Source organism: Haliaeetus leucocephalus, unplaced genomic scaffold (assembly GCF_000737465.1).
Source record: "Haliaeetus leucocephalus isolate CR32 unplaced genomic scaffold, Haliaeetus_leucocephalus-4.0 Scaffold451, whole genome shotgun sequence".
Classification (NCBI taxonomy): Eukaryota; Metazoa; Chordata; class Aves; order Accipitriformes; family Accipitridae; genus Haliaeetus; species Haliaeetus leucocephalus.
This window is the reverse complement of record NW_010972887.1, coordinates 8139181-8151910: the sequence shown is the minus strand read 5'-3', so window position 1 is coordinate 8151910 and position 12730 is coordinate 8139181. Positions and strand designations below refer to the sequence as shown.

The following is a 12730-nucleotide window of genomic DNA, read 5'->3' as shown; positions in this document are numbered from 1 at the left end:
GGGGAGAAGAACGCGGCAGACTCACCCCGATGACCACCGTCTCCTCGCCCTTGAATTTGGGGATGAATTTGTCCCCCCGGAGGATCTCTGCCTCGTTGAGGGGCCGGAACCGGCACATCACTTTGATGCTGCACTCGGCGGGATCCGCCATCTCGGCGGAGGCGGGCGGGCGGGCGCCGGCCTCAGGGAGCGAACGCTCCCGCCGGGCAGGTGCCGCAGACGCCCCTGCTTGCCGCCGACCGGGCGGGGCGAAGCGGGGCGGGGAAGAAGAACCGTTCAGCGGCCGCGCACCCCGGTTCGCCCCCTCCCCTGCCCAGGCGCGGCTGCGCGGGGAGGGAGAGAAGGAGGGAGGAACGAAGGGCGGCGGGCAGCCCTCGCCCCCTCAGCGGCCGCGGGGGCCGCGCCTCAGCGCGGCGCCTGCCGGGAGGCGTAGTCCGCGCGCCAGGTAACGGCCGCTAACGGTCCTAACGGCTCCCCTCAGCGGCGGACCGCCCCCCCCGCCGCCAAGGGCGGGCTTCTCCCCCGGCTCTGCGTGCCCCATTTTCTAAAGGGTAGGTGCTCTCTGAGGGGAAAAAAATAAGAGGGGAACAAGGAGAGAGGACCGGAGCCAGGTCTGTAACCTGATTAAAGGAATTTTCTTGCTGGGATGGGACGGCATGCCAGCGCTTCCCTTCGTTACGCGGCCCTTTTTTCCTCACAGAAAACAGCAGAAGCAATAGTATCTCTGGGCGACGCTTTGACCTTGTTCAATTTACAAGAAGTTTGTCACGATGCAGCCGGTGAATCAGCATCTGGGAAAAACAGCTTCTGGAACCTGTTCCTACACTTCAGGGGTTTTGTCCTCCTCCTCCTCCTCCCTTCGCTCTCTGACACCGCTTCTTCCTTACCTGCTAAGAATACCTGCGACTTACCCTCCTGCCCCCAGCGCTGCACCAAGGCTAGTTCATGCCACTATATTAAAGTTATTGGAAATAGTCTAATAGTCATAATCTCCTCCTCCTCCTCCATCGTTTTCTCCCTGCAAGAAGCTAGAGTGCTTGAAGATGAACGTAACAACTGTTGATGTCTTCTGGAAAGTCGCAGATGGTCCCTGGACTTCAGCAACTCAGAGCAACTTTTGAAACTGGTATCCTCCAGAGTACCAGTTTCATAAATTAGCCTTAGTCATGCAATTAAGATGAGAGTGGTCACTTCTTCAGTATTTCTACAGAGATTTCCCTTTCCTCTAGCCACAGTGGTTGTCCTCATCACCTGATGTGGATGCAAGAAGAGCAGGCTAGTTCCAAAGGCTCTCATGCCCTTCTTAAAAGCAATTACATCATGGAGAGTTAGCAATGTGCAGCATGTGATAAGACGTTATTATATAATGTGATTTATTCCCGTGGATTACCAATTATCTAGCCCTTTTATTTCTCTTATGTTTCAAGCTTTTTCCCTGAATAGCAAATTTGTTAGTCATGACAAGTAAGGACTTAGTCATAAAAGACAACTGTTTCAACGAATTAATCCTTATTTTTCTCCATTATCAAGAGCTCATTTTGAAGCAAGATAGGCAAACCTCTACTTTCCTATTAGAGCAGGTATAATCTGCCATCAGTAAGAATGCACTGAAGAGCCATCTTTTCTTAGCAGTTTTGTCACAAACAGTATTACATTGTCTGTATTGGAGACAATACTGTATTGTCACAAAGCTGCTCTTTTTACTACTTATTACCAGATTACTGGGTTAAGCAGCCTAGTCAGAACATTACTTTTCAGCCAGATTCAGGAGTGGTCAGAACCTCCTTGAGCTTGTGAGCTTCTTCCAGGCTGTTCTGGATGCCTGATGGAAGGTATGATTTACAGTTTATTGGGAAACTGCTTCACATAAAACATGAACTATCAAGATACAGACAAAAGGAGTCATACTCCGCTGCTGTAATCTTAGGCATTAGCATTATTAATTTCTTTCCTTTCTGAAACCACGCATTTTTTCAGACTGCGTACTTACAAGCGTATTGGCTTTGTGTGGCAAGGTTTTGGTAAGGGGGGGGGGGGGGTGTTACAGGGGTGGCTTCTGTAAGAAGCTGCTGGAAGCTTCCCTTGTGTCCAACAGAGCCAATATCAGCCGGCTCTAGGACAGACCCACTGCTGGCCAAGGCCGAGCCCATCAGTGATAGTGGTAGCGCCTCTGTGATAACATATTTAAGAAGGAAAAAAAGTTGCTGGGACAGACAGAAACTGCAGCCGGAGAGAGGAGTGAGAACATGTAAGAGAAACAACCCTGCAGACCCCCAGGTCAGTGCAGAAAGAGGGGAGGAAACACTCCAGGCGCCAGAGCAGAGATTCCCCTGCAGCCCGTGGGGAAGACCATGGTGAGGCAGGCTGTCCCCCTGCAGCCCAGGGAGGTCCATGGTGGAGCAGATCTCCACCTGCAGCCCACGGAGGACCCCACGGTGGAGCAGGTGGGTGCCTAAAGGAGGCTTGAACCCCGTGGGAAGCCAGCACTGGAGCAGGTTCCTGGCAGGACCTGTGGATCTGTGGAGAGGGGAGCCCACAGAGCAGGTTTTCTGGCAGGACTTGTGACCCCGTAGGGGACCCACGCTGGAGCAGTGTGCTCCTGAAGGACTGCAGCCTGTGGGAAGGACCCACGTTGGAGAAGTTCATGAAGGACTGTCTCCCATGGGAGGGAGCCCATGCTGGGGCAGGGGAAGAGTGTGATGAGTCCTGCCCCTGAGGAGGATGAAGCAGCAGAAATAACGTGTGATGAACTGACCGTAAACCCCACACCCCGTGCCCCTGCGCCGCTGGGGGGGGGATAGGTAGAGAATCCGGGAGCGTGTCTGAGAAGAAGGGAGGGGTGGAGGGAAGGTGCTCTGAGATTTGGGTTTACTTCTCATTACCCTACTCTGGTTGACTGGTAATAGATTGAGTTAATTTTCCCAAAGTTGAGTCTGTTTTGCCTGTGATGGTAATTGGTGAGTGATCTCTCCTGTCCTTATCTCAACCCATGAGCCCTTTGTTATATTTTCTCTCCCCTGTCCAGCTGAGGAGGGGGGAGTGATAAAATGGCTTTGGTGGGCACCTGGCATTCAGCTAGGGTCAACCCGCCACAACAAGAAACACCACTATAGCTAAAGTTTGCTTGGGTTTATTGAACAGGCACCAGACTGCAAGAGAATTTTCTTGCTACCAGTACTACAAAAGTAAAAGAGGGCAAACCTTGATGTCATCTCATTTTCCTATATTTCAGGCAAGTTCTCCAGCTGGATACTGGTTTAGATCACACTGGCAGATTAGATACAGTGTGACAGCAAATTGATTTTTCCTGAAGAAATTCTCAGGCTGAGCCAACCTCAGCTGGGACAGTTCACTAAACAGCCCAAGATGTCGGAGGTCTCCAAAAGGAATAACAAATCCACTCCTCAAAGACTGGGACGAAGTGGGACAGCCATAAGAGAACAACGAGATTCCACTTCTTTGCAGGTGAGCCACCAATCCAAGAAGGGGGCATGGGATAGAGGTTCTGAACAATGGCAGAATGTGGATTCTGATAGAGAGGTGGTCCCACGGAAATAAGGGAATAGATGCTTGGGCATTTCAGAAGTGAAAAACCAATTTCCTATCCACAGAGCCAAAAGAATGTTGCTTCCTTTCATTGTTTCTGGGCTCTAGGAACGAGCTCTGGAGTTGGGAAGGCGCTTCAGGAGAAAAAGAACAACAAGGTTGAATTTCTGCTGTCTTTAACAATTCAGTGCAATGAACAGACACCAGTACTGGCCAGGGGTGTAACTTATCAGCAGGAACAGCAGCTTTAATGTAGATTCCATTGATCCTGGTGTCTCAGCAATGGCCACTGAGATGAAATTTGATGATATGCTTGTGTCATCAGTGCTGAGATATGTCTATGGGTAAAAAGGTGGTAAAGGATTTCTTCCAGAAGGTACCAAAAAGGTTGGGATCCCCATGACAAAAAGCAATTTTAAATTGCAAGGATAGTTAGTGTCCCACAGATGCCAGAAAACACATGTTATGAGTGCCTTAGGGAAAATGTTGACAAAGCCAGAACATAGTGCTTAACAGGAAGAAAACGAAAGAAAGAAAGAAAGCGAGAAAGCAAGCAAGGAAGCCAAAGACTGAAGAACAGGCAATAAAATGAGCTAAAAAGTGCTGAGAAGGCAGCTAGGAGGAACTGAGATACAGAAACAATCTAATCTGCATACCCACACATCACCAAAGGCAAGGAGACATATTTATAGTTTAGGAGAGACTGGGATAAAAGACCATTGGTCCAGGTAAAGGAAAAATTTAATAACAAAACGTATAGGATCTGCATAACTGACAGTCACCCAAGATGATTATCCCAGAAGCAATATTTCCCTTGGTCAGACAGGTAATGATTTCTTTGGTGATCCAGGGCCACAGGGTTGCCTTTCTCACACCTCCACAGAAAGGTCAGATTTGCAACTAGGGTACTGCCAGTCAAAAGATACTCCATCAGAAAATGTTTTGGCTATGCTAGCAAGGAGTTTAAGAACAGCCAATGTTTCTGATTTGCAAAACACTTCAATATATGCTTAAAGTGTATATATATATATATAAAAAAAAGTATGTTAAGTACGCACATAAATCTCAGTCTTCATATAAATTATTCACATTATGCAAAGTCATATATATCTAGTTAACTCACCTATAAAAACATGGGTTTGCTAAAAATAAGTAAATCTGGTTTTACCACTTTGTATAAAACAGCAAAATGTTTTTGTTGATTATTCAATACTCAAAATATTTTTCCAAGTTACAATCCTTTCATTTGGATTACTCGATAAATAATCCAAATAAAAAGGACTGTAACTTGGAAGAAGAAAAAAAAATTGTCTTCCTTAACTATAGGAAGCTATAAAGCAATCATAAAAATCCCAACTAAACAACCCTGAACCCACTAAAAAATACACAACTCCAAAACACAACGCCTCCACACTGCACACCAAATTTCATTGTGAGGGAGAACATGTCCATTGTCAAACCGCCCCCATCTTTATGCATGAAGATCCAGAAATAGTTAAACAGCATTACAGGCAGATGATGCCATCTTCTGGTGTCACTTACACAGCTGTTGATTTAAAACCACGATGACTAGTCTAGTCAGATCATCATCAGGAAGATAGGGGATGATGTTATTTTAAGCATCACTTTATCCCCAGGGCATGGTTCAATGAAATAACATTAATTCAGGAAGAGTCAGTGAAGCATTAACAGCGATGGTGGGAAAGCGAGCACGAGGCTGCCATCAATTCACAGCGAGCTGCCACCAGCCTGTCCCCAGGGGGTGAAGTCGGGGCACACGGGCTACATGGCAGCTTGCTGAAGCAGGGCCTTACATCTCCGTCAAAAATCAGTCTGAACTGCCAGTGAGGTTTTGAAAGTGTAACTATTAACTGTGCCTAGCCTTGGTCAGTTGATCACCTTCTGCCCCATTAACTTCTTTCTGCTATCCTTAGGAGAGTTCAACAGCTGACAGGCACAGTACTAGTTTATTTTTCAGACATTTCTGAATAGATAAGATCTTGCCAGAATACGATAGGATAGGTATGGTGCTGTGGTCAGAGTCTTTTCACTGTACCTGTCAGAACTCTGAGGAAGTGGTTGTGTACTCCTGTCAGACAAAAAGATTTAGGCCAATATATCTGTTCCGTTACAAGTTTTCTCTTATCATTATCTGCTATAGTATAGCCTTGATTAATTGCCTCCCTCCTTCGTTTGCCCCTTGCTCTCTAATTGATCTTTCTACATTATCCTCCCTGTGTAATTACATTTGTATTAGAGTTAAATCAGTGTGTAATGGATTGAAGCCAGATTGGACTAAACAGATTTTCCCATTCTTAGTCACAGTAACAACCGTAACTGTAGAAAAAAAAAAAGCAGTGTAACTGGGGTAGAGGGGAAAGGCTATTCTGGCACACCGTCAGGGCTCAAGACATCTCTCATTTTCTGCACAGGAGATTTTGGGCCATCACGTCTCTTCATGCCTGCACATCCACTCGCCCCGAGACTGGGGAGGGATGCTGGGTTGCACTACATAATTTTTGCAGTTGGTACAGGGACTACCCCATTCAACACTACTGCGTACAGAGCAAGAATGGGAAGATGATGCTGATACTCAGAGAAAGGAGTGGACAAAGCCACTGAGGAGTGGACATAGCCCATGGTCAGGAAGCAGTTCAGTTGCTTCACTGTTATTCCCTTCTAGTTTTTAGATTTTAGTCCTATTCCAACTACATTAATTTTTTTTCTTTGAACTATAATTACTGGGTCACAATACAGACTGTGATTAAATGGGGTTAAATTCATAGCAAAATGTAACTTGCATGGGTGCTCTTCATTTTTTTTTTTTGAGATTACACCATTAAAAAATGCATTTTGAGATACACTAGGTGACTCGGAAACAAGCAAGCTACTGAGAAAACAGGGAACTTAAAACTCCCTTTTCCTCCTGTATCACAGAAAGGCACTTCAGAAACAAAAACGTTCTCACATTAGGGAATGTCATTTTGGGTACTGACCGTCACTGCAGCAGGATGGCACACAGTCAAACCAGTTTAGGGACACGTGAGAACCTCACATCACCTAGCTTCAGACACTGCTGTTGGGTTTCTGCAAGTAGGATGCTGGTATTCCTAGGTTCTCCCTTACGCAGTTCAGCGAAGGCGCAACTACCTTCAGTTAACAGAAGTCATGTGAAAGCATTCTGAAGTCACTCCTTTAAGAAGGCTCTGTATTCACTAGCAGGAGGATAAGACACAGAAGTTCAGTGCTTCGTGAGCTAGGTGCTTAGAAGTACAGAAAATGTATGAGCAAAAATCGCAGCCTGCTTCCAACTCATTCTTAGCCAGTGGACTTTCTTACCAAATGGAAATGAAATCAGTATTACATTCCCCTTCTGGCCATTTACATAAAGCTTTGTAAAGAAAATTACCCAAATATATTCCCATTTCATACATATGCTATTCTTACACATTATCACTGGCCTACAAGAGAAATGCTGCCGTTAAATGCATTTAGGCACTCTGCAAATAGCTAGAAAGCTGCTTTATTTCTGTGTAGGCTACAGCAATGTAGCAGGGTATCTGTCAAAGACAAGCAACAGGCTCTCCAGAATTAAAAACTCCAGACAATGCAGTTACGGTAGGATGTGCTGGGAAGCACAACAGCCCTCATTGTGGATCTGCCCTGGCTTCAAGTAACACTTCCCTCACCCTGAAACGGCCTGTTCTCTTCCCAAGAAACCCCCTTCCAAGCAGCTGCCTGCTTCAGGGCACTTCCCAGGTACGAGTGGTTCCACACTGGGGCTCCACACGCTGACACACCACTGCCTCCACACTGGTTGGTCTGGATGCCTTTCCTGAGAGATTAACCTGACCCAGGGTTGCTTTGGCTCACAGACAGCAATCACCCGTATCTAATGTCTTCCACGTAATTAGCTGGTTAGATCAGAAGAAAAACAATTATCCACCATGTGCCTTTATTCACATGTAAACACTTGGACCTTAACGGCTAACCCAACTTAAATTGCCTGGGTCTGCTGCTACACAGGAAACATTTCCTCTCCCTTTTACAGAGATGCCTTTCTTTTTTCCTTCTTTCCCAATTAGCAGTTTACTGTGAAGACATGCTTTAATTTATGAAGGTTATTCTCCATCCTTCTAAGAAGTCTGAATATTGCAAAACCTAAAAGTAGAAGAAATAAGGAAGTGAGATTTGAAACCGTTTCTCTGAAGTCAAATCCAGGAAGTCAGTTGAGATGACAGCCCTGTATAAAGTGTTTAGTTTGCTGTAGCCTTCAGAGCTTTCCTGTTTGAAGATGTGAATTTCTACCAGGGCACTCTATTCTGAAGGTCAGAGTAGTTCTTCCTGAATGGTACTGGAAATAGAGGAAGGCTGACTAGGTGCAAGCATGATGCCGCGTCCACTTGAGGATAACTCTCTCACCTCCTGGAAGGCTGCACTGTCTGAAGATTCTGCTTCAAAAATCACAATTACTATAATAAGGAAATAGGAAACATTTCTGTTATTTTCTACAAAGGAGTTGGAGTAGTATAGGAAAATGGACTATCAGGGAAGGCAAAGTAGTCTTGAAGTCAGAGCCTCAGGAAAACTGTGAAGGGCTGCAGTAACCGTCATCTTGTTGGGGGGGAAGCCACACATACAGACTACTGTAGAGGATGAAGAAAGAGGAACAGCTCTGTAAAGAGAATATTGTTTAAGATATTGTTTGGAAAGGGGAGGAAAAACCCTATAGCAGAATTGGCAACAAGATGCCTACAGTTAAAATACGTATCAAAACTCCACTCAATCTATAGATTAAATAAATTAGATAAAACTTATCAGAAAAAGAATCATCCTTCTCTAATATCTGACATTTAAGGGAAAACTCTGCACATTACACTTGTAGTCCAATATAAATTGCTGTAGATAAACTACATTCAAAAAATCTTACCTGAACATTCCCTAATACGTAATAAAGCAGAAATCACTATTGCAGAAATGCATGACTGCATGATGTTCAAATAAGGGGATTAAAGAAGAACATCATAGCCTCAACACACACTTTTAAAACAGTGCACAAAAATAACTCAGTCATTGGTATTCCCTGCTGTATACCAGTATCAGGAGAAAGCAGAGACTTTCTAACAATACTCCCCCCCCTTTTTTAATGAAGTTTTCTATGGACTACAGTATTATTCATCATGCTCCTTTTCTTGCACTTGAGGCACACAATTAATTGCTAAAAATTCTGAAGATGACTATCATAGTTCTACTTTACAGGAAACTACATCAATACTAATTCTTTAAATGCAATGTATGGCATACTTACCATTATAGCCTTTGGAGTTTATGAAATCCTTTCCTCCACCTCACATTTTTCCACAATCTATTAAAAGTCAGAAGCTCCAGCTAGAAGTTTTTTTTAAGTAATTAGATGAGTATTAGATGAGTATACCAAGTCATGGATGCACAGCAATCTTAGAGACATTTTCAGTCCAATTTACCATGAAAGTGATCTACGTTTGTAGCGAGAAGAGTCTATGTTACAGAGCTCAGTAGCTGTCATTTGCTAAAGCGAACAACTTTCAATCTGCAGAAGAAATGACTTCACATTTTCATTAAACCTCAAAAGGGTTTTGGGAATATTTTAGAGAAGCAAGGTTATTTTTATCTGTCAAGGAGAATAACTTTTTTTCTTTTCAGACACAGTTTTGCAACAATTCTGCTTTAAAAAAAATTCATTCATACTTCAGACTACATAGGTCACAGTCATTCCCAGAAATTAACCCGGCTCTACAGAAAACCTCAGACATACCTGAAAAGATCACGTACATGTAACGAACAATTTGCCAGGGAGCAGCAGTTCCAATGAAGACACGGTGCAGAAAGTGATAAACAAACATGCATTTGCAAAGGTGTCTCCCCCTTGTGCTGACACCCCGCATCCTGCCATCATGCCTCGCCTGACCAAGGCAGTGACACTGAAAGTGTCGTGGGTTCCTTTGACTATTCTCAGCAGATATAATCTATTATCATCTCTCCTTGAAGACCTCATACTGAATAGGAAATAAAGCATCAGTTAAGCAAAAAAATAGTTAATTTTAGACATCTGAGTTTCTGACAAGCTCTTGGTATTTAAAGCTCTGCAAGTGTTTTTAACTGTCAGAACTTTTAACTTACAGAACGTATGACAAAACATGTTTAAGCACAACTTAGATTAAAAATAGCTCTTTATATAAAAAGCCAAGAGGAAAAATACACTGACTGCGTGACATATAGGCAAATCATTATCTTGACTTTCTTTGGGGAGGGTGGACTGGACTAGACAATGTCCCAAGGTTCCTTCCAACCTCAATGATTCTATTATTTATAAGAAATACAGAAACATTAACCAAATCACAGGTAGAGAACCAAACAGCAGAAAATTCAAATGATTCACCCAAAGTAATAGCAAAAGTTTCTTTGGCAGAAAAGAAACTGTCTCATCCTGATTATTCCCAGGTCATGGGTCCCAGCTACCAGACCATCCCTCCCCTACCGTATACTCTAAGCACAGGAAATAATCACATAAACTGAAACCTTTTGGAAAAAGGTGCATATGCTTTGGTCAAAATCATCAAAAAACCCACTAACTGCCTCTAAAATTTACACTTATATTGCTTGCACATTGTGAAATAAACACATATGCAACATGTCCATGTTTTGATATGTATTTTTATTTCCCTGCAGTTTTCACTTATCAAGAACAAGTAACAGGGAAAGTTGTCTGAACTAGTGCATAAACAAACATTCTGAAACACCACTACACGTATCTAATTTACAAGAACCGTATAAAAAAAGTCACTAAAACACTACACTACGAAGGTGTCCAACGCTTACAGTCAGACTTTTTCCAACCCGTTACTTGCCTTGTAGCCACAGGAAAACTCTCCAAAATTGAAAAGACAATCTTGCCACAACCCTCCCTCCCCCCCACCACCCGGGATGGCTCGATATCTAGACATCCAATAATTAATTATTGCAATGATATATAATGCAATACATACCTGGTAAAATATCCTTTATGTGGTGTGTTACAGTTTTAAAGCCGGTTAAAATATGCAGTCTTCAGATAAAATGTAATCAGTTGAAAATTTTCTCATATCTGCACAATTTTATATGTGCTAGATGCATAATTTTCCTAGTCAGTTTTTTTCCTGTGTAATTATTTTTTATAAACTGGTATTATAAATAGAAATATACATTCAAAATATATGGAAAAGTGAGTTACTACATTAAATTTGCATGTATCGATCCATCCCTTTCCCCTGCACAGTAATAGAAAATACTATTTTGCCTTGAACTTCATATTTGACAGTGAAATGCCACTAAAGTATTTACCAAAAAGTCCATCTAGTCAAATTGTGAAACAAAATGAACCAAGTGAAAACTTTACATTTTCTTTAGAAAAAAATTACAAGAATTTTGTTTCCTAGCTATGAATCTTTAACTTTTTTTTTTTTAGACACAAAGTTGGATTTATTTGTACAAGATACAAAATGTAAACATGGCAAAATAAATAGTTAAAACAAGTGATGCAGGATCCCATTTCATGCTCATGATCCCATTAAAGAATTATTTTTTAATCCATTCAGTTGCAAATTCAAGTGCAAAAGCATGATGATGAATATCTACTATTCAAGTAACAGAAATAATATTGATGATACAAATAAACTATTTTACAAGGTAGTGATTTTCCCAATTTTACAAAATTTACATTATATATCGACTTAATACACGATATAATGATAGTCCATTTAGGTCCATTTTAGTTCTCTGTGATCCACAGAGTGCTGTATTTTGCATTCAGTTGGAATATAAATGACTACACCATTAGCACAGGTTGAGACTCTGGTTTGAGGTTATGTCACTTCCATGGCTACTGTTGTCTCTGCTATGCCATTTAAACCCAGTCGTTCTGGTTCATGGTTCTCTCTGTAATAGAAGAAATATTCGGTAGTTACAGGTAGAACACAATTATTTCCTTACATAGTTTTAACTATTTCCTGTTTTTACACAGCTGTTACACAGATCAGGGAGAACCTTGACACATACACTAGAAACAGATTATTTGAAACTAAATACTGGCATTTAAGAACTGCTTTTACTCCACTAACAATGCAGTCCCTTCTACAAGATTATTGCATTTAACTGTAAATTACCAGCCTGAATTATGGATAAGAGTACTGAAGATCTCCTGAAGGAGCAAAGTCAAGATATACCATGATGACTCAGTATCAAATATTCTGTTAGTGAGCAAAGCATTGTTCTAACATAATTCCCCCCTCCACATCCCAATTCCACTTTAGCACTAATGCAAAAAATCTTAAATGCTTTTCTAATTTATTATCATTCTCTGTAGAGAAGCCTACAGCTTATTCAGCCAAGGTGGTACTCTTCAAGGCATTTACTGACATGACTTGAAATACCCCTCTGACTTGAGGGAAATAAGAACTAAATGCATTAGTGATATAAAAGTATGCTTTAAGGTATGACTGCTAATTTAGAAACACCTTTTTCTCAATCTATGCAGTGACTAAATTATACATGCAATTTTCCATCTCAAAAAGCATTTTTTAACCTCTCAAGAAGCATTATGACATAACCAGTAAGCCACATTTGCTAATATCCATTTTTTATTTTTCTAATTCATAAACAAATGTAACTTTTTTTAAACATCACACAATCCAGCAGAGACTTAAAACAAAGCCCAAATATTGAAATTTTCACAAAACTTAGCCAACTGCAAGCTCCTGCCACTCCTGCAAAACATCTTCTAAGTATCCTGAAATAAGAATGCTGCTGTTCAATGAGAATGAATAAATATCTATCTATATACATAAGAGGCAGGCTGGCACATATCTAGTTTATATTTTACATAAATATGTAACACATATATCCATATGTATATATAAAATAGGTATGTGCCAGCCTGCATCTTACAATATGGGTACACAAAGTTCTGGAGAGAACACATGGAGAGTTTGATAGAATCCACCTGAGAATGCTGCACAAGAAGGGACAAATGAAAATTATTAAAATGAAGCCATTTTAAACATAATAGAAGTTTACCAAAACTACTGGCACCTAACATCAGTGCCAATTATGTGGGGGTTAATCTCCGAAAATCAGCTCTTGAGGTTTGTCACGGCCATGCTGAAGACAC

General features: G+C 41.9%; 2 protein-coding genes across 5 annotated transcripts in view; both read right to left on the bottom strand.

Annotated features, from left to right (window-relative positions):
* The window catches only part of KIF5C (kinesin family member 5C), an 86037-nt gene extending 85881 nt beyond the window's left edge, over window positions 1-156 (bottom strand). For 2 of the 4 annotated variants that reach the window (XM_010575202.1, XM_010575201.1), the window contains exon 1: window positions 26-156. In XM_010575202.1, the coding sequence (XP_010573504.1) occupies window positions 26-151 (126 nt within the window). In that variant the 5' untranslated portion in view covers window positions 152-156. The remainder of the gene's footprint in view (window positions 1-25) is intronic. The other 2 variants (XM_010575203.1, XM_010575204.1) reach the window with 1 other exon arrangement.
* A 10342-nt stretch (window positions 157-10498) lies between these two features.
* EPC2 (enhancer of polycomb homolog 2 (Drosophila)) overlaps window positions 10499-12730 on the bottom strand; it is a 50691-nt gene continuing 48459 nt past the window's right edge. Inside the window, exon 14 of the mRNA XM_010575200.1 lies at window positions 10499-11499. Within this exon, the coding sequence (XP_010573502.1) occupies window positions 11427-11499 (73 nt within the window). The 3' untranslated portion in view covers window positions 10499-11426. The remainder of the gene's footprint in view (window positions 11500-12730) is intronic.